At 43.0% G+C, this 20,815-nt stretch overlaps 1 protein-coding gene across 5 annotated transcripts in view; it reads right to left on the reverse strand.

The window, feature by feature from the left end:
• Positions 1 to 710: 710 nt before the first annotated feature.
• LDLRAD4 (low density lipoprotein receptor class A domain containing 4) overlaps positions 711 to 20,815 on the reverse strand; it is a 391,087-nt gene continuing 370,982 nt past the window's right edge. For 3 of the 5 annotated variants that reach the window (XM_019545509.1, XM_019545542.1, XM_019545517.1), the window contains 2 exons: positions 12,534 to 12,587; positions 711 to 11,744 (listed from right to left, as the gene is read on the reverse strand). In XM_019545509.1, coding sequence (XP_019401054.1) covers positions 11,202 to 11,744; positions 12,534 to 12,587 — 597 coding nt within the window. In that variant the 3' untranslated portion in view covers positions 711 to 11,201. The remainder of the gene's footprint in view (positions 11,745 to 12,533; positions 12,588 to 20,815) is intronic. The other 2 variants (XM_019545527.1, XM_019545534.1) reach the window with 1 other exon arrangement.

The raw sequence follows: 20,815 nt of genomic DNA on the forward strand, positions 1-20,815 counted from the left end.
GTAAGATGCCTACCCTGATACCTGGTACTCAGGAAGGAACATAGATCTGGGGGGGATTCTTCATAATTATTTGGCACCTTAGAAATACTGCTAATGGACACGTTTTGGTCTATCTTGCTAAGATTTACCTCGCGTTACCACTGATGGATGAATTTTACTGGATCATCTTGTTGGATCTTTTCTGAGTTATCTAGTTCTTCTTCCTCCACATTCTCATGTTGTGCAAGATTGATCTAACTTTAGCCAATGGACACAAGGCGGCAGTATTTTTTCAGACTTCGTGAACCATATACCATAACTTAGCTTTTGAGTATTAGTTTAATGGTTTAGGAAAAGTAGTCTTTTACTATATTATTGATTCCAATGTCATACTCCAAACAACACCTAAACCTTCATATGAGATCATCTAAAGAGTTTTTGGAGAGTTGAAATTAAGAGATTACCTGTCCTCTTCATAAATTTCCTTTCAGTACCTCACCTATTCATCTTTAAAGGCACAACTCATTCTGCTCTTTAAGATTTCCTAACAGTCAGGACTGAAACCTATTTGTCTGTTTATTATAGTAGCCATTAACAAGACAATGAAGGGGAAAAGATGGATCCATGTTGGTTGATCAAAGGCAGCCTTACTGGTTATTTTTTAATCGGTTCCTTTTCACTTTGAAGCTTTTGCCATTTGAGAAGAAAATAAATTAAGCTGGAGACAAGCGTATTCCATGATTTTTAATAATTTTGGGCTGTAGTTTGACCACAGCATATTAAGAACAAGCATAAAATCTGTATTTAAAACTAACAACAGCACTTAGAGCAACATCTTTCTTTAAAAGTATTGCAATAACAGACCTTAGGTCTAAAAACTAGGACATCACCATTTGCTCAATTAAAAGAGGCAGATACACAACAGTTGAAATCTTTTTTTTCCTGTATATAACTGGGAGTTACATTGAAAAATAAGCAACAAATCAATTGTGTTAAAGGAAAATAAAAATAAAAGTCTTAAAGCAAGCCAGGTTTGTCATAGCTTCACATGAACAGCTATTAAGAAGTTCCAATACAGCTGTAAAACAACTTTTTTAATAGACTGTTTTTACAACAATAAAATTTAAATGAAGGATTAAATACCGTGGATAGTGCTGTACATATTTTGGAATAACTTGAAACAAAACGGACAAAAGTACAGACATGTTGAAAATGTGATCCTGAAAGCCACAAAGTTGGAAACGCACACACGTTCCCACCCCCCAAAACAACCCCCAAAACTAAAAACAAAAGCAGACAGCAATAAAGCATCTGACGCTGTAAAATAACAGCTAGCAATAAACAACAGAAGGTGATCAAGCATTCTGAAAGCACACAATAGTCTGGTGGCAAATTCTAGGTATAATAATCAGCTTGACTGATGTACTCACCATCCTGACATGCTCTGAATAGAGCAGTGCTAGACAGTGTTAGCTATACAGAGAAAAATTCTGTAGCACTGCTTACAAGGTCTTTGTACTTCAAGTGAAGAAATGATTTTGTTAAAGGCTATTACACTGCTTTTATTATTATTATTATTATAATTTTCCTGTCCAGCAGTAAGATACCTTGGACTCTCACAAGTTCCAATTATAGCTTTTTTTTAAAATATGAATGCCAGCTGTGCTTTGCAGTAAATGGAAACGTGTGAACACAGAGCTACAAATACACTTTAAATAGATGTTCTAATCTTTTCACTGCAGCTTCAAAGCAGATTAGTGACTTTAAAAGGAGACAACATCTCGTTTGGTCCACTTGGTATGCAAGTTTTGTTATTGTAAACCATACTCTAGACTTCCCCTGCATACGTATTCACTGTGTAAGTGGCATTCTTAGGCTGGGTTTTATTCAGACAGAAATTACACTGCAGTGCAACTAGAAATGTGGAAATGGCCAGCAAGATATACTTGCAAAATATTTACTCTGTGCCCTGACTGACAAGGGAACAAGTGACAATTGTAAAGTATTCATATTCAGGGGTGTGACATGTTTTTTGGGATAGCACAGTGCAGTGTAGATGGATGGAGAGAGCTATCTGCAAGGTTGTGAAGGCCGCTAAACCTACACCTTTCTTTAAAGCAAAACAGAAGGGGAAGAAAAACAGAAAAGAACATGATCAGCATTCAGGTACAGGACTCCTTAGAGGGCTTCTTAAAAAGATATTTACAGACAAACGTATAGCTGAAGTTTCAGGTCAATAGAGAAGTCATGTTAGCCCATTACAGAACTACTCCAAAAATATACTTGAGTGCTATGAGCTTTACCCAAAGTCAGCTGAAGTCAATGGAAGTCTTGCCATTGACTTCACTGGGCTTTGTATAAGGCCTCCTGAGCTCTAGCAGAGCTAGATATCTGAAAACCAAACAAAAAAATGCCATCTCAAAATGCATCCCAACACGTTGCTAAGTTACATCTGTGGTTGAAGTCAGATGAGTATAAAAAGCTACAAAGTGACAAAGAGTGTCTACGAAAGTTTAGGTGGCATCCATCCATTAGAGTGGATTCTTCTGTCTTCAACAGTTAAGCTAAGCTTCTTCTATCATCTACCTTCCTGGGATTTTTTTTAAACAAAGAGTTTAGAAAAATAAGTACAGTATCTGCAATTCTCTAAACTAGAACTTTGTGTTCGTTTTCCTGAGGTATTCACTTTATCTAACAAGCCATGCCAAAAGCATTCGTGAGCATGGTACAGACAACCAAAGGGGTGGAGACAATGGAGCACCCAACTGTCAACAGGCTTGGCCATGCACACCACGTCTGCCAAGCGGTGGGAGACTACCCTTGTTCTTCTCAGATTTTAAAACAAAAAAGCTATTATGCGCCCCCCTCAAAACAAAAATCAAAACCTTAGACCTAGCGCACTGCAGAAAGGGTTTGCTAGTATTCTGGCAAACCCTCCCGGCGAAGGTGCAGTTAATAGTGGCAAAAGAGTACTTTCATGGATACCACTTATAGCATTTCCCTGAACAAAACAAGGCCTACTAACAAAAGCACTATTTATTCAGATAAAATTGCATCTATGCGAAGGCTTTTGTCAGTATAGAAATGTCACTGACAAGAACCACACCCCGAACTGATGCCACTACATTGGCAAAAAATTTATACCACTTCCTACTGGATTTGGGCAGGTTTAGGCCTTATCTATACTTGGTATCAACCCTGATTCAGCAATCAGCATAGCAGCAGTACTACACACTCAAAATGTGGACGAGGGAAGTGGTATTTCACCCCCTCAGCATGCCCTTGTTTCAAACAAGGCTAAGGTTGGAGCAGATGACAGCTGCTCTTGGCTACATTTGGACCTTGCACACCTGCAGGAGCACAGATCGCTGAATCCCAAAGTGCAGACAAAACCTTCGTAATGCTACAGAAAAGGAGGGTTACAGGCATAAGACAAGGGCCGGTTGGTTTTGCACAACTCCTAGTTGGCCTAGCGTCAGCTTTGCAGGGATGGCTTGGCTCCAGGTCCCTATTTATGTGGGCTTCTCGCAAAGTCACAGGGTGTGGATGGAAGGATTGTAGTGGGCAAAGGGGGTGCTAGGGGCCCACCTCAAGTTAAGTACAGCTATTATCGAGGATAGTAATAAATAAAATACCTACTGGAAACAAAATAGCTAATACTGGTCCAACTCAGCAACAGTGAGACAAGAACACAGAAAAGAAGCATCTAATGGCAAGGTTAAAGCTGCAGAGGTTAGTTTGTTTTGTTTTGTTTTTTTCCTTAAAGTGACACACAGAAAAAAAAAAAAGCATGATCTTCACAGCAAAGATGCATCAAAAAACCATGGGCTATACACAGGCTAGTCAAAAGCCATTTGTTCAAACTTCTCCTTTCCCTTGTGATATATTGATATTTTAATAGGAAAATAAATTACATAGACTTTTTTGTTATTTGTATGCATTCATTTGCAAATTTTCTTACAAAAGAGGACCAAGCATGTAAGTCGGCATTCACAAATTCTATGCCATTTTTGTGTTAAAATTGGTATCATCTATACATTATCTTACAGTATTAACAAAGTCTTGTTTGTTTGTTTGTCTGTTCTACCCATTGGGTAGGATATGTGCATAATATATTCAAGTTATACACAGCACCTTACAAAGAAAAAACAGAAGAGACAGACAACTGAAAAAGCACCATTTTAAGTCAGGCACGACAAAGGTGGGAGCATATGGCCTGATCCAAAGCCCACTGAATTCAGTGGGATCTTCCCACCGCCTTCTCCAGGCTTTGGATGAGTCCTATAAGTGCAAGGGGATTCCTATCTGCTCAGACCCGAACATGAGGCACCTTAGTTTCTTGCAAATGAGAAAACATGCAAACCTCCTCAAAAGTATAACTATGTATATCCTTATTAACACTCCTGCCACAGCAGACAGACAAGCATAAACCGTGGAGTCAGGAGATGCGGGGAAAAAGACAGTGCTGTCACCCACAAGATCCTAACACGTACCAACGTTGTTCCAGAAAGCTCACATACCAAACCATTAAAAGCAGCAAAGAAATAACAAACAGTCATCCTGAACAGGAAATTGTATACAAGGAGGGTTTTGTTATGGGTTATTTTTTCCCTTTGTTTCTCTCTCTCTTTTTTTTTTTTTTACACAATGCAAACTCATTTAGCATCAGCGACATGAGCATGGTTAGCTTTCCTTGTGCTCATACTAAAAACAACGTGGAGTATGACAAAGCAGAAGGGAGTTTAGATGTCTCCAGCACAAGCTGAGTTCAACCTCTCCTACCTTGCTGGGAAAGCAGGAGAAATGCAAAGAGACCAATGACAAATGTGGCTTCGGTAGCCATTAAATACACATTCAAAACAAAATATTTGTGGCTGATTTAACAAAGCACCAACAGGCTCCAAAATTTTGCATTGATATTTACTGTTTGGATAAAGCACTTCATCTCTACCGAGGGATTGGTCACACTTTGAAGAGACTGCCAATACAAACGCACACAGGCAATCGCCCCTCATGGAGAAAGCCTACTAGGTAGCTCATACCAACTCCCTGAACACAATAAGCTGTTCAGGTAAGAAAACATTTTTGCCAGTGGAAGTGTGTCCACATTAGCATTTCGCTAACAATATGGGTAAGAAAAAAATCACATCCCTCAGCAAAGTAGCTACGCTGTTAGGTAAGGAACAGAACTGAGGTAAAATTCGCAGTCGGGCCTGGGCTGATATTTTGAACTGGTACTCCAGTACAAGAGGTACACATTTGAAAAGGAAATTTGTTTGAGCCAAGTGAGACAAGCCCCCACAAAGGCTTTTTACATGAGAAACGTTGCTATAAGACTTTAAGCTATTTCATAGCAATGGCTCTCTATGAGGGTTGGAAACAGAAGTGAGACACCTTGAGTTAGTTTAGGGGCATGTGTGCAACAGCAAGCAGGCAATACAGCAAAAGGAAAGGCCAGACATGCTTAGCAAGAGTCTTTTTAGCTGCCCTCATGTGAAACAAAACTAGAAGTCACCTCAAGCAGGTCTGTCCAACTTCCAAGCAGCCAGAGGCCACAAGCCCTGAAGGCTGCACCAGAGAGAGAGCCGCAGGCCCCTGTCGGCACCATGCTGTGCCACACAGACACCCCACGCCATGGCCTCCCCCACCATAGCAAGCTGCACCACACCACCCCCCACTAGCCCCAGGGGCAGGAGGTGGAAGGTGGAGAGGAAGCTTGGAAACCCCAGCTGCCATGATGGGCAAAAGCAGCAGCTGGGTGAGAGCCATGCATTGAACCCTCACTTGTCACATGCAGCCCAGTTGGACAACACTGGCACCTGAGCCAACTCCATCCCAAGGATCACCAGTATGACATGCTGAGAGAACATGCTTCTGTGACAGCTTTAAATGCTGCCTATCGGTACAAAGGGGATCCTAACAGGGGAGGCCCACAAGCATGCGGACTGTTTCAACCGCATCCTAAAGAAGAGAGCCGTTGGCTGGAAGTGGTGCCTGCACCAACTAAAGCTCTGCACCTGGTTAGAGCAGGATACGATGCCCTATGAGGGGGGGAGTGGGGAAGAGGCCAACGACAAAAAAGAAAAAGAAGTGCTTCTCACGCTTCCACTATTTGACTGGTCAGTGCCACCGCCTTGTGATAGAGCAGTGTTCACCAACACAATTTAACAGAGTTTATTGTAGGATTAAAGGGACATTGTAAACTACATTTATGCCACTGCATCCCTGGAAAAGGATTACAGAGTAACACTAATATTTGGATAACCAGACAGACAGCACGCATGTGAGTGTACATGGGCACAGACAAAGGAAACGTTTACATCAGCCTAATTTGCATTATACCAGTGAAAAACAATTAGCAGACAGACAGCACAAACCCCTAAACCAGAGTTGCTTCACCCAATCTGGTAGAGAATTACTCATAAAGGAATCCAGGATAAAACATTCCTGGTGGAAGTTCATCCATCTATATCATTCTGGGATAGCCATTTGCTGAGGGCACCTGCTCAGCCACTACCTGGCAGGAAGGCACAGTATGAGCTGTCTACTATGTGAGCTACTCTGGGACATCTGCTTATGATCCCATTCCTGATCCTGTTGTATACAGCAGTAGAGAAAACTGATCTATATTGCACTGGGGGTATGTATACATCTGTCTGCAGTCTGTGCACAAATGCACAGTACTGGGTTGGTCATGACTCAAGGGCAGTGAAGCAACGAGAGTTTTTAGGACAATGGCAGATGTCCAGATCCTAAGAAATACTTAAGAACACACAGGCAGAAGGCTTGCTTATATCTCACTCTTGAGAGAAAAGGTTTTCAAGAAGAATTTTAGAGTGAATATATTTTTATTGGCACTATTCTTCTGTACTCCTTCGCCTGTAAAGCAAGGTTGCCTTAGTTACCATGAGTGTGCAGGTCTCAGTCAGAAAAATGTTAATAATCAATCATTTTTTAAACCATCAAACATCCCTTTACAAATGAAGGTGACAGTTTTAAGATTTGAAGTCTCACTACTGCCAGGGCCAGAAATGAATGCTTTGTATAGCAGAATACCAGAAAGCCTACACTCAGAGTTCTTTGCAGAATAAAGCTTTTTCCCTAGTCTTACTGAACTGAGCTACTTCAATTCCTACTTTTTTTCCTGCACATTCATTGGAAAAATCTTAGCAGCAGGCTCCTTCTCATCTGACACTAAGATTCAGAGATTTGGAATATCAGAAGTGCCCCCGGCCACAATGGATGGGTGGGCAGAATTGAGGGGAGGGCAACACAACATGAAAATAATTTAATCCATGGTTCCTGAATGCCATTACTACAGAAACAGAGATAAGAGAAGTTAAATCTTTACTAAGACCACAGACATGGGATGGATATGCATGTTCTCACATGCACAATAAACAACAGTGGTGCGGTAAAATGGTATTGGCATGAGTTTGGCTTTACTCACCAGCAACAACGAGCAGAGCTTAAGGAAATCATCCCAAACTGCTAATAAAACCTTTGTACCACACCACAGCATATCGCAACCTGTATAAGCCAGACACGTTACAGAAGGGCTGGCTTAAGAATGATGGTTATGTTAGGACAACTCTTCCTATCTCTCTCACTCATATCTTAAGTCAGGTGCCTCAGAGATGATAGCCAGCCGTACAAGATGAGGAAGAACCTGAACAAACCTCTAAAAATAGGCCACGAGCACTTTCCTAGAATGCCAAGGCTAGGAGTAAATACTACATAACCCACAGGGAAGTTAGGAATTTCTTCTTCCCTATGACATAAAATTCCCTTTCCTAGCCCTAAAAGATCAGCAGACAATACTTTCTGCAATGAGATATCTATGCTAATCCACATCTGAATCTTGTCCACCCTGGACCTCTCACAAAGCTAATTTGGGGCAGAACAGAAATTCCATGTCTGTGGTGGGGAGAAGAAAAGGGAACCCTTCATTTTCTGGGCAGGTTAATTTTTATAAGGTGATAGTCACTGCAAGTTGCTCAAAATTGTGACGTTTTGGAATAAATATCAGAGAAGACAGATTATGGGAAAGAGGACAGGGACCTGCTGAACTGATTTTTCAAGTGATTCTGCAGTTTACACAAGAGGTGACCATATGCATATAAAACATACCATCTATTTGCAGATTTAATTAATAGAAGAAGCTGCAGAGCATACATAAACCTAATAGTTAAAAAGGTGGGTTGGAAGGCTAATGACCTCAAGAACCCAAAGTCTTTTTAAAGGGGAATCCTCCAGAAGTGCAGCTAGGAATTTGCCTCCATTTTTGAAGCTGAACAGATTGATGGTGACTGCTTAATATTTTTTCTGGTCTTCTATTTCAGACTTCAGTTCCACTCATACTGTTGTGCTCTCTCTTCTCTAAGAACAGAAAGAAAAGAAATCACAAAAACAGGAGAGGACTCCTTGGTAACACTGGGCTACTGAGGGCATTCACAGAAGAGATTCATAGATGACTAGTGTCCATGAAGATACACTCAGAATGAAGCCTAAAAATCTTTTCTGCAGAGCTGATGAAATGCTTCTTTCCTTTGAAACATCTGTAGCCCTAGTTCAAGGAAACGGAATAGACAACTGAGGAAGCTTAACATTAATGTCGATAGTTATACATATATGGCATTTCAAGCGATGGCTTTGAAACCAATGGACACAGCCTTTCAAGGGACCTGCAAAACAACAGGAAAGCTTGTGTTCAAACCGCTCCAATGCCAAGGCCTGGGAACCTGCCCTCTTCTTGGCCCAGGTGAGCCTGGACAGAATGACAATTGAGGTCCACTTGTTCTCTGCCCTAAGGGCCTCAACAATCTTTATTCGGGCAAGAGCAAAGAATCTCTATGGGCAGATCTGACTAGTGGCTTGGTTTTATGCTCCCCTGGAATTCAACATGAAACTTTTTATTTTTAAGTTGTGAATTAATGCCACCAGCCAAAACCTGCAGGCTGTCTGTAAAATTCTCATTTCAAACACTTTTACTCCCAGAAATTGTATGAGGCATGAGATATAGCTGGCAGACAGCTGCCCGGTCTTCCCTTTTACATCTGTTCTGTGGATATTAGTAAAGGAAACTGCTGAATCTAGTCACGAGTCTCCAGCCTCTCACTTCACTTACATCTACAGAAATGAAATGGGCATTCACTTTGCATTACCAGGGGCAATTTGGATCCAGAAACAAGAAGGTTCTGATCAGTTATACATGGGTCCATCTATTCATTCTACTCTAATGTTCTTTAAGCTAGAATAAGACCTATACAGAGATCCATAAAACAAACACATACACGCAAACACACACACTGTTTTGGCATTAAAACTCTGCATAGATCAAAGATTCACTTCAGCAATCAGTTTCAAATCTAACCCTCTAATGTGCAGAAGTCATGCAGAAATCCAACTTCCAACAACTGGAACAGGTGCTACAGTACAGTACTTTTCCACAGTGCATTTGATGCACTCATTAGCTGCTGCTGTTAACAAAGCACTAGGCTTAAGACTATAGAAAAAAGTGAGATCTTAAAGTGAAAACTCTATTATACATATATATTAGGAATATTAAAACTAAGACTCTAAAGATTCTTATGTTCTTTTGAAGTCCACTTCCGAAATGCATTTTAAGTGCATGTTGTGCTTTTTTGTGTGCTCTTGAAGTCACTATCACCATTCACCAATTGCCTTCCAATTCTTGCATTAGCTTCAACACAGAAACTGACCAGGGAAGTAATCCCCAAAACAACATTCAACAGACAATCTTCCAACAACTTTAAAACCAGCATTACAAAAAAAACAGGCCTGATCCCACATACACTTACATATGTGGATAATCTTCACCCCAAGATTCAGTAGAAGTACATGCATGACTGAGAATTTGCAGGATTGGGCCCACAGCAATATGCTACATGCCTGCAGTGAGATAAACTGGTGCTCCCAAGTCACTTCCAATGACTCTAATGCTGCAGAAACCATAGTCAACATCCCTAGCTAAGTCAAAAGTATCAAATGTGTTGCAGAAACTGCATAGGACGGCATGTGGTTACTAGGATCTCCAGTACAGAATTAAATCACTAAAAGACAACCAGACCATCTAAAGCACAACAGTCATGTAATTTAACAGCCTTATAGGAGAAGAAAAAACACCTTGCATTTTTAAACAATTTATTGCATAACGTCAGTTTGGGCTACAATGAAGACAACATCTCTAAAACCTGAAGCACTGATGATACTGCATTGTGAGAAGGAGAAAAAATGGCAGCATTTTGTTATAATTCATATAAATTAGTGTGTCTGGGAATTTTTGTCTTGAAAAATGAAACACATAGCCTAGCTGCATAATAGCTAAAACAATCTAAATTATGCGAAATGCTGGAATTTCATATTTGCTTTCTTCCATCCAAAAGTCTCCAAGACACTTCACTGATGCACTGTTATTTTAATGCAAATTATTGCAAAGATAACACCATGTAAAGTGTCACTGTATTTCATTATTTCTAGAAGTCAACAGACATTAGGCTAAATCCAACAAACCCCTTTCTGTGACAAATACCGGGGCAAACTCCTCCAGTTCACTCCTGGGGCCTAATCATTATTCCACAGGTGAAAAGACAACATATAGAAGAACTTCACGTAAAACAGTTCCCTCATATATATATTTTTTTTAACATTAAGATAGTGCAACTTTTTAAAAACACATTTATCACAACACAAATTAACTCCTTGCATTCATCTAATTTCTCAACTGTATACCTTGGCACACAAAACAGGAATTTTGATTCATATAAAAAAAAAAATTCCACACCCTGGGAGAAAAATGCAAACTGGCTGATTCTTCCCCCATTTATCTAGTAAAACTTTCTTCTTGTCGTCTTCTTTCTGCCATTCAGTTAATATAAAATGGGCTGTACAAGCCTCATATCTGTGCTAAGTTTCCTTTTAGAATTAAATAATTCAAATAGTTTATTTAAAAAAAATAATAATATATTTTTCCCCCGAAACACTGCTCGCGGCCAAACTGAATGGAAGTTTGTGTTATCTCAATCCACTTTGCATGCAATTCCCCTGAAAGGAATCAGAAACAAAGAACTGGTTTGCACGTTTGGTTTTACTAAGTTGTACCACATGAAACTAACAACATTGTGCACAGGAGCCTGGGGACTTTCCACCATGGCCCTGTTTGATTCGTTTGTCTTCAGTTCAAATGCACCTGGGAAAGGAACTTAGACAAGGTTTCCTGGTTTCCTGTCTTTGCCTTTAATAGGGACTATTGTGCTCTCTGAATTGTTCTGCTGAAAATGAAGTCTGCTCCCTCTCTGCGATGAAGGAGGTGCATTACTGTGCTGGTGATGGAAAAAAGAGGAGCCTGGGTAGTGACCCATGACCTCACTGTAGGTTGGGGGTGGTTCTTCCATCCTTCCATTACTGCTGTAATTGGTTGCACTTATGCCCGAATTGCTGCTTGGTGGGCATGGGCCCCCATTGTACATTGAAATGTCTATCAAGTCACTGTCAAAAATGGTTCGGTTGGGTGGTGCCCTGACAGACTCTCGGTTGAGTTCCATCTGCTGTTCTGGGTCCCGGAGCTGCAGCGTACATGGCCCTTGGTATGGTGGTGGTTCTTCCCCATCGGAGAGGGAGATGGTTGGAGGAAGGTCAATCTCATGCTGCATGTAAGGGTAGGTTGGCTGGAAGCGACTGAATCGGTCCCGCTGCATAAACGACGGGGCAGGAAACCTGTCCCTGGATCTTGGAGCATACATGATCTGAAAAGGAAAGAAGGAGAGGTGAATCGACTTTCAAACATCACACAACAAAGCTTTATGGGTATTAATTACATGTTAAGAACCAACATAAAGAAAATGGAGTTGACAGCCTAGCTGACACAGACTAAACCAACAAAAAGTGTTGCATGCATGTGCACACACATACTAGCAAAGCAGAGCTGACCTGAGTTGGAAGTGGGGTGAAAATCTAGCAGCAGCCATTTCTGAATAGCTTTAAAAATAAGGAGACTTTCCTAAGGTGTTCCTCCAACTCTTAGTTGAATTTTAAAAAATTGCATGGGGAAAAGAAGGGGGGGACAGCCTCTGTTTGTTCATTCAGTAAGGTTATTTCTCTTTCCATTCTTGAAATGAATTGCAACTTTAAGAAAAATCTCCCAGCACTGATTTTTTGTTTTTCTTCGTGGGAGAGATTAAAATGTAACATCTTGCTTCATGAAAGAATCAAGCTTAATGGTTAAAACACCTGCACAGGTAGTGGGAGACTTATTCTCTCCTCTGACTGAGAATGCTTACAAGGTCCTGCCCCTCAGGTGACAGAGGAGGATCCTGACAGGCCTGATGTGTGCGCTAGGTACCTAGCTACTCACCAGTTGCAAGATGGTTATGCCCATCAGAATTTCTGTGGATCTTCCCGTCCCCAGCCCTGGTTCAAATGATAAAGACTTACTTGACAAGCAGCAGGTGCACCAAGCAACCAAAGTTTTCTGAGAATGGGCAAATGAAACAATAAAGCAAATCACTGAAGATTACCTAGGAAGTATGTCATACCTCTGAAGCACCCTGTCGTGACACTGAGTTTTCTGAAGGCCACAAGCACCCTTCCTACCACCAGGAAGAAAACAACAGAAGAGAAGAATTAACTTCTGGCACGTTATTACTTTGGCTAAGAGTACAATCGGCATTTTTCAGCTAGTTACATTCAAAGAAACCTTATTATAAAGCAAACCACCTCCCTTCCTTGGAACACAGAACTAGAGTGCAAACCAGACAAACGTGAGCGAAACGGTACTTAACGTTCAAGTGGGATCCTCTGATTTGGCATAAATTTGTGCATATGCCTTTGTCCTTTAGTCCCATATGATACACCTTTCAAATTACTACAGAAATGTCAAATAGTTCAACAATACAACTCTCAGGCTCGCTCTCTCACGCTCAGTCCCATTCCAAATCCAGGAACTTTTCGGTCAATTCAAGAGCTGATCCCCCGGTGTGCAAATATCACCATCCACAGTAACCAAGGTTTTATCCATCAATTCCAATCCTCAATCCTGGCTCCCTCACCTGTAGCAAGCTTTTTTCACCATAAAGGACTTTCTCTGTTACTACACTAAAGCATTTTCTGAATTTTTACATATTAAAGGCAGAACGAAGGCACTACAGAAGAAGAAGAACAAAACGTCAATAAGGGGAAAGAGCTTAAGGTGTACTGTTATCTTACTTTTCAATTATTTTTTAGAATGGCAATAACTACCTTAATGGCTTTATTTTACTAGAAAACATCAGGAGCTGAAAAGAACACAGAAGAAAAGCTGTAAAGCACAAAAATTCAATCTAAATGCAGCAACATCAAAAAGATATTTCTAAGAGGCAACTGGCTTTTGCTGAAGTCTCTTAGTCATGACAATTTCCTTAGAACTGAGTCAAGTTCTGCAATTTAGAGATGTAAGAAACTTCAGGAACAGAAAAGAAATGCATTGGTCCAGCAGGCTTGTCTGTTCTGGGTTGATCTTTTAAATCTCCCCTTCCTGTTTTCTCATCATATCAGGCAGTTTGTTCTCTACATGAAGAAGAGTCCAGGAATATCCCTTGAGTTCATTTGTTTCAGTTCCCTTCCCCGGTAACTTAATGTATGCTTATTACCTTGAGCAGGAAACCATTTTGACTCAATTCTTCATTTCCTACTGATCAATTTGGTTTTGATCATTTCTGAGCCCTTTCCAATGTAAAAAAAAAAAAAACTGCATAACTACTCCTTACCACAGAGAAAACACATGTCTAGGAGAAAGAAATATTCTTAATAAGCTCATACTAAACACTCAAACGGAAGGGAAATGTGTTCTTTCATTAACAGGCAGGAAGGAAGGTCTCTTGGCTTAATGTCAAGAGTGCTGCTCTGCTACAGAATCACAGCCTGGCCAAGGGCAAACAAGTTATCCCTACAGTTGAATTTTCTCTTTTTTTCCCAAAGGAATTATGGCAACTTGTCTTGTTTTCAGACAGGTGCTGGGTTGCGCTTTGATGTCCTCATATGGGCCATCTGAGATGAGAAGGCTGATTAAATAAGGTTGGCAAACTACACTATGTAAAGCTTAGCTGTAAAGGTGAGAAGAAGAAAACCTATCCCACTCCTTCTAGTTGAGACCAGGCTATATGTACATCATTAACAGATCATCAGGACAATAAAGACTGATGCTATCAGTAGGCCGAAACAGTGTCACTGAGACGGTAAACTTCCCCATACTGAGCTACTCCTAGAGATTCCCTCAACAGCAAGACAATTCATTTCCTTCTGCTGAAGTCATTAGCACATAAAATGTCTGTCTGTCCTGGTTGCAAAGGGCACCTGACAATTGTAATACTATCCAGCCTACCCTTGGAGCCATCTTCGTGTTCAATGGCTGGACGTAGAAATATGGACTAAATATAGGACTCACTGACATGGTAAGAAAGTGTAAAGAAACATGGGAATTTAAACACTGTAGGTATGGATACATTCATTTCTGAGTAATTGGAAATTATCATCCACAGAGGGAACTATACACATGTAACTGGTTGGGCTTAACTGTGCCAACATAATTGCATGACTCCTACTTGTATGTAACCACTAAACCCTCATCACAAAACATGGGACACAGGGAGAAAAGGACTAGGATATTAGTATGATTCCTTTGCATTCCTCAGCTCTAAAATATTTCTAAAGGAACAGGAAAAGGGATGTACGCTGCCCCAAAACAACAATAAAATTCTCATTTCAAAGAACTGCAGTTAGGCTGGGGAGAGAAAGTGCCAAATGAGGAAGAGAACAAGGAAAGGACAGAAACTGGGAGGAGGGCAGGAAGTAGAGGGGGACAGAAGGGAGAAAAGACTGCATACAGCTTGCAAAGAGAAAAATATTTTGCAACTATTGAGTTGGTCTAATAAAACACATCGCCTATACCCCAAAAGTTTCGTCTACCTATGCCTTTAGACCAGCATTGCTACAACCAATACCCCCTACAGCCTCATTCATAACTTTAAAGTTTATACATTTGACAGATGGTTTAAGACAGGGAAGTTTCTTATGCTGAATGTCAGGTGTTATACGTCCAAGGGAGCACAGGGACAAGATGTTTTACTGTTGATCCAGAGACATGAGTTTAGGTTTTGCTCCCACTGATGCTAAAAACTGCCCTCAACCAACCCTGCTGTGAGCGGGTTACCTAGCCATCAGGGTAAGGAAGCAAAGGTAGCCAGATGTGATACTGGACACTTAGCTCCCTCATGTGCTGTTCGCTATGAACACTGGCATACCATCACACTGGCCTGATGGGACACGGGTTCAGAATGGACCTTGAACATGGACTTAAAACTGTAGGGCCCAGGCTCTTTTATCTAATACAGCATACTCAATTTCTTACAGGCTTCCTGCAGTGGAATAAATAAAGTTTAAAAATATGCCTGGATTAATTTAATAGTGAATGTACTTCAGTGTCCTGTTGAGTGGGGGTCCACACCACCGTAAGAATACTTCTTTTTTACTATGAAAGGAGGCATCTGTTTGGAGAGAGAATTCTGACCTGGCCTAACATCCCATATAAGGTCTTTTCAACTAGCTTGCTATTTTGTGAAATTAATCACACCCAACAAAAAGGAACAAGTTAAAAAGGTTTTTCTCCTCACTATCCGTACCCTTCAATTTGTGGATTTCACCTGCCAGCAAGCAGATGAAAGCAACAAGTTCATTCTTTCTGCCAGCCTAGTGTTTCTACACGTCCTTTCCATGGTCCCTAAAGTTGCATGAAGACAGTGTTTTACAGTATTGTATTTATACTCTCACTCTCTTGCTATTTCTCTCTCTCCCCCTCTTTCAATCCAATACAGTAATTCAATTCCAAAAAGACTTCTTTACCCTATTTTCATCCATCAATTGATCACCAGAAACAAAACGTAAACAGTTTTCCTTACCTAATAAACTGTTTCGGTATTTTTGTTAAATGCAGAAGATGCGATTTTTAAGTCAAATCTGACTTAAGTAAGGCAGCTGGTGCCTCTTGGGCCTGGCTCCAAGGGCATTCATAGACATGCTCCAGGAGGCAGGGGGGGCGCGCTTTAATTAGCACAGCTCCAAGAGCTTTAGTTTAAAAGTGCACCACCACCATTTTTCAGCGTGGGGATACTGATACACAAGGGTGGAGTCTGCTGGAGCATGGTAATTGTCACACAATATTAATTGAACAGCCTCCCTGCACAGGTACAGGAGTCCCAACTCCTGCCACTCCATCAGCTGAGGCCCAACACTGTGGCACTGATCCAAGGGGACGATGCATGCAAGAAGTACACACAAGAGGCATGTCCCTTATTGCTTCCCATCAAGAACTGTTGTGGGGCACTTGTATGTGACAAAAATTGCCCTTTTGTGTGGCTTAATGTTGTCACACTTTACACATATGCAAGTTTTTGGTGATTTAAATAAGTTTGCATCATCATAAGCTAATCCCCATCCCAATGTAGTTTAGTTTACAACAACGTAACTTGGAATGGTGCAGCCATTAATATGTCACTTGTACATGGTAATTCACTGAAATGATGTGCTGTGACCCCTGTATCCATTGGGTGTCGACAAAAAGTTTTGTATAGTGAGCCCCCTTGTCCACCAAGTGTCGCTACAATTTGGAGGTATTTGTGAGTAATGAATGTTTTAGGACAACCTTGGCAGGCCAGGAGGGGTGCCCTGGTGAACACCTCTGACTGGCACCAAAACTTGCAACAGTGACAGAGCACAGCTCTTGTCTGTCCAGTCACAGAGCATAGCTCATGCATGCCCAGAAAAAATCCCCAGAATTTGCTCAGCAACAGCCATGAGGAATCCCTGCTTCCCTCCACCTCTAAAACATCCCTTTTCAGCTGGCTGCTGTGTAATTATCCCCCAATGCCATTAATTCACTCACCAGTTTTACATAAACCCAACAAGTGGAGTTCTGTGAGCATTCACTTTATGAATGGCAGGTGAGTTTTGTCAGCATTCATTCCCTCACCAGCTACATCTGAGAAGTTCAGACCATGGCCCACTGGGAGCAGTGTCTTGACACATGGGTGGCCTGCTGTTGTGCCACGCCCTGACAGGGAGCCTGTAGCTGCCCACTGAGGGCCTAACTCTCAGTACATGGCTCATTGGGTAGCCTGCTACTGTGCCATGGCATACACAGGGCTAAAAAACCTAGCGGGGTAAAAGATGTTCAGAACAAGTATCCCCATAAGATACAAAGTTGCCACTGGCGCAAAGCACCCCTCCCTCCCTTGACCCTGCCTAACGCCAGCGTGTCTGATGTCCAAACTTTGCCCAGCAGCAAAAGTTTGGGAGGGGAAGTGAACTTCCCTTGGCCCAGTCACCTCAAGACTTATAAATTGAATTCACAGCTCCCCACAACACCCGTTATTGAGCCGAGATATCTGACATTCGGGGGAGAATGGAGCAGACCAAGGCACATAGGACCAGGTCCAACTGGAACTTTGCTGAAACAAAGAGACTAGTGAAGGTGCTGGGGGATCCTTAAAAGTCATGTGCCAGTTTGTCTAAAGCCTGCGGGCCAACTGGCACATCTACCTTGATGCTGCCAGTAAAATGGGCAGCAGGGGCACAACAGGATGGCGGTCTAGTGCCATGTCAATGCAAAGATGCTGCGGGCTGCTTTCTACAGGGATGTCACCAGAGCAGTGGCGGGGCACCCCACTGCATGACGTGGCTCATTACAGATACCTCCAGCCAGTAACAGAAGTACTGGATTGCCACAAACACACAGGGACAGAGGCCTCTAGGGCATCCTCGCCTGCTGAGACATTGGCAGCCGCCACTGCAACGTGCGGAGGCTCCAGTGGAGAAGATAGTGGAAGGGTTTCTATCATGTCATCTGCTGCTTCCACCGAGGACAGACCGCAGAGCTCGACCTCCACACCCAGTATGTGAAGCCCTGGGGACCCTTTAATTCACCTGTCATCTGAACTGACAGTTGCAATTAGGCTGGGCTGTGAAGTAAAAGGAGGGAGGAGGACAGCATAGGACAGTGCTTTAAAGACCTGGGGAGCTAGTGGGCAGTGCAGGGAGGTACCGGACAACACAGCTGGGAGGTGCATCGCCAAAGCAGGTGCCACTTGGTTGTAGCCACTCAGTGTCTATCAGTCATGGCCAGGCACTCCTCAGTCATTTTGGGCAGACCACTCATCTGTTTGCAAGATTCACTGAGTGCATCTTTTAGAGTGCCGAGCATCCTTAAATCATTCTATTTCCCACATTTCTCGATTTTCAACTCCACTTGCAACTTCACCACCAAGGACACACAGGCTACTGAGGCAGGCTGCCACCAATACATGCACAGGCAGGATCATGAACAGCCTCAGGGACTGCAAGCATTGGCTGAGCAAGATGGCAAGACAGATCCATCTGGCTATCCAGCACAACAGGAATGGCTCCATGTCCAGGAGGCATTCCAAGACCTGGGAGGACCCGCAAATAATGGCCAGGCTCCTTGCAACATACCTATACTTGCTGATTGTCGGCCCTGCTCCTGCCTGGGAGCAGGACAGGCCAGAATGGATCCATTCTCTGCCATCCACTGGTTCTCAGTCAAGCTTCGAAAATCCTCCTTAGAGCCAAGGTCTTTTGGTTAGAAATGACTATTTCTTAGACTGATTTTTTCACAATCATGCATCGTTACAACAGTAAAAAAAAATTCCTTTGTTATAGTAATTATGTATCGTTATCTTATTAAAGCTGTTCTGTGATTTGTTTAATTCTGGTTAATATTTGGTTTGTAAATAAAGGTTTCTATTTGCTTTGTTCGATTCTTTACTTCATGTTCCCTGTGTGTAAGTGGGGAAGTGTAGAAGGGTGGGGGCATGGGCAACTGGTGCCACCTTAGTCGGGGGGGCATATGCCCCCCCCCAAGCCAATCTTGCCAACTGCGGGGGGGGCAAGGGGAGGAAGGAAGTCCTCCACAGCCAATTTCACCAACTGTGGGGGTCCCCCCGCAGTCAATTGCACTGACCAGGAAGTAGCCATGGTGCTACCTGAATTGCCACAGCGCTCCTGGAAGTGGTTGTGGCACTTCATCCAGCACTCCTGCTCCCCAGCTAGCACTTGCGGGGGGAGGGGGGGGGGACGACACCAGCACTCCCATCTGCCCCCCTGCCTGTTGCCTAAGCAGGGAGTGTGGCCTTTCAGGGGGTGTACCAGTGCTCTGAGGGGGTGCACATGCACCCCTGTGCACCCCGTACGCACCACCACTGGGTGGGGGAAGGGATTTTCTGGCTAGTAGGGTGAGGAGCTTGCATGAGCTGCTGATGGGCATGCCTGTGGCAATTAGCAGTTAGTCAAGCCTGCCTGCCTGATTTTGATTTTGCTTTGTTCTCCTCCACTGCCAATCACCAGCTGAACTCGTAATCCCTGAGAAGCTGCATGCACACAGAGGAAATATTGTGTGTGCTGTGCAGCACCTACCCAATTACCGCTCCCCACATTAACAAAATTCTCAGCCAGTTCCCCACCACCCGGCCTTAGCTTGGCTGCTATGTCTTTCTCTGGGTCACATTAATAAAAGCCCCCTCTGCCAAACTCTCCCTCTTAGGTGGGATGGCCGAGGAGCATGGAGAAGCTGCATGTGCTCAGAGGAAATACTATGGATGCTGTGCAGCACACACCCTCCCCCACCCCACAATTACTGCTGTACTCCTCAGTACCCACATTCTGGGCAAACACCCTTTCCCCACCCCCTACCCCCAGTCCAGAAGTGGGTGTGCCCTCTTTCATTAGTGCAATGCGTCTGAAACAAGCCTGGTTTTCTTTGGTTTGGCTTACCTCCCCACCCACAGCACACGCCTCTACAACCCTTCCCATTACAGCAGACAGATGTGGGTGAAAATTCAATTTTAAATTTCACCAAGGCATTTATTTTATTGTCAGTAATCAAAGCAGAACCAAAATAATGCAGGAATACAATGCCCTGATTTCCTACAGAAGCAACAGCACTAACAACAAAAAACCCATCACCCGTCACAGGCTCTTCTTCCCTTTCAGTGCCCCCTCTGTCTCCCTCCCTCCTCCCCCGCCAAAGTGTAGTGGTGCTCTCTTTGGCCTGCTAGAGTAGGGGTGCCCCTCACTCACAGGCACAGGGGATGTCACTGAGGTGGTTACTGTGGGGGGGTGCTGATCACAGATAGGGGTCTCTGTGAGGAGATAGGATAGGGGGGGCATGCACAGTTGATGTTGTATGGGTGGTCCTGGGTGGGGGCAACTTACAAATGGGGGCTGCAGTCATGAATCTAAGGAGCTCCTGTTGAAACATGCCCTCCATTCTCCAGATCCAACTGGAACAGTCTAGCCAAGTCAAGGAATTCCCTTGTGCTGGCCATGATGTCCCAGTGAACTGCTGCCTCTCACTCTTCAGTTTTTCTACACACCTCCTGCTGTTGGTCCCGCCATTTATCCACAAACCATGCTTGCGATTCCAAGGCCACCACCAAAGCCTCCATCATGTCTTCTCTTGACAGTCACAGCCTGAAGCACTGTTCACACATTTGCTCACCTCCAGTCCATGCTGGTGTCAGCATTTTGGGTGCACATCCCCAAGAGGGCCAACGTGGTTCCAATCTTCAAAAAGGGGAGGAAGGAGGACCCAGTAAACTATAGGCCAATCAGTCTTACCTCGATCCTAGGCAAGCTGTTTGAGAAAATTATGCTGGCACACATGCAGGAGGGGCCAGCTGGGGACTGCATGCTTAGGGGCAACCAACATGGGTTCATCAGTGGCAGGTCCTGTCAGACCAACCTGGTGGCCTTTTACGATCAGATCACCAGA

The sequence above is a fragment of the Crocodylus porosus genome, unplaced genomic scaffold, assembly GCF_001723895.1.
Source record: "Crocodylus porosus isolate Cpor-Errol unplaced genomic scaffold, CroPor_comp1, whole genome shotgun sequence".
In the NCBI taxonomy this organism is placed as follows: Eukaryota; Metazoa; Chordata; order Crocodylia; family Crocodylidae; genus Crocodylus; species Crocodylus porosus.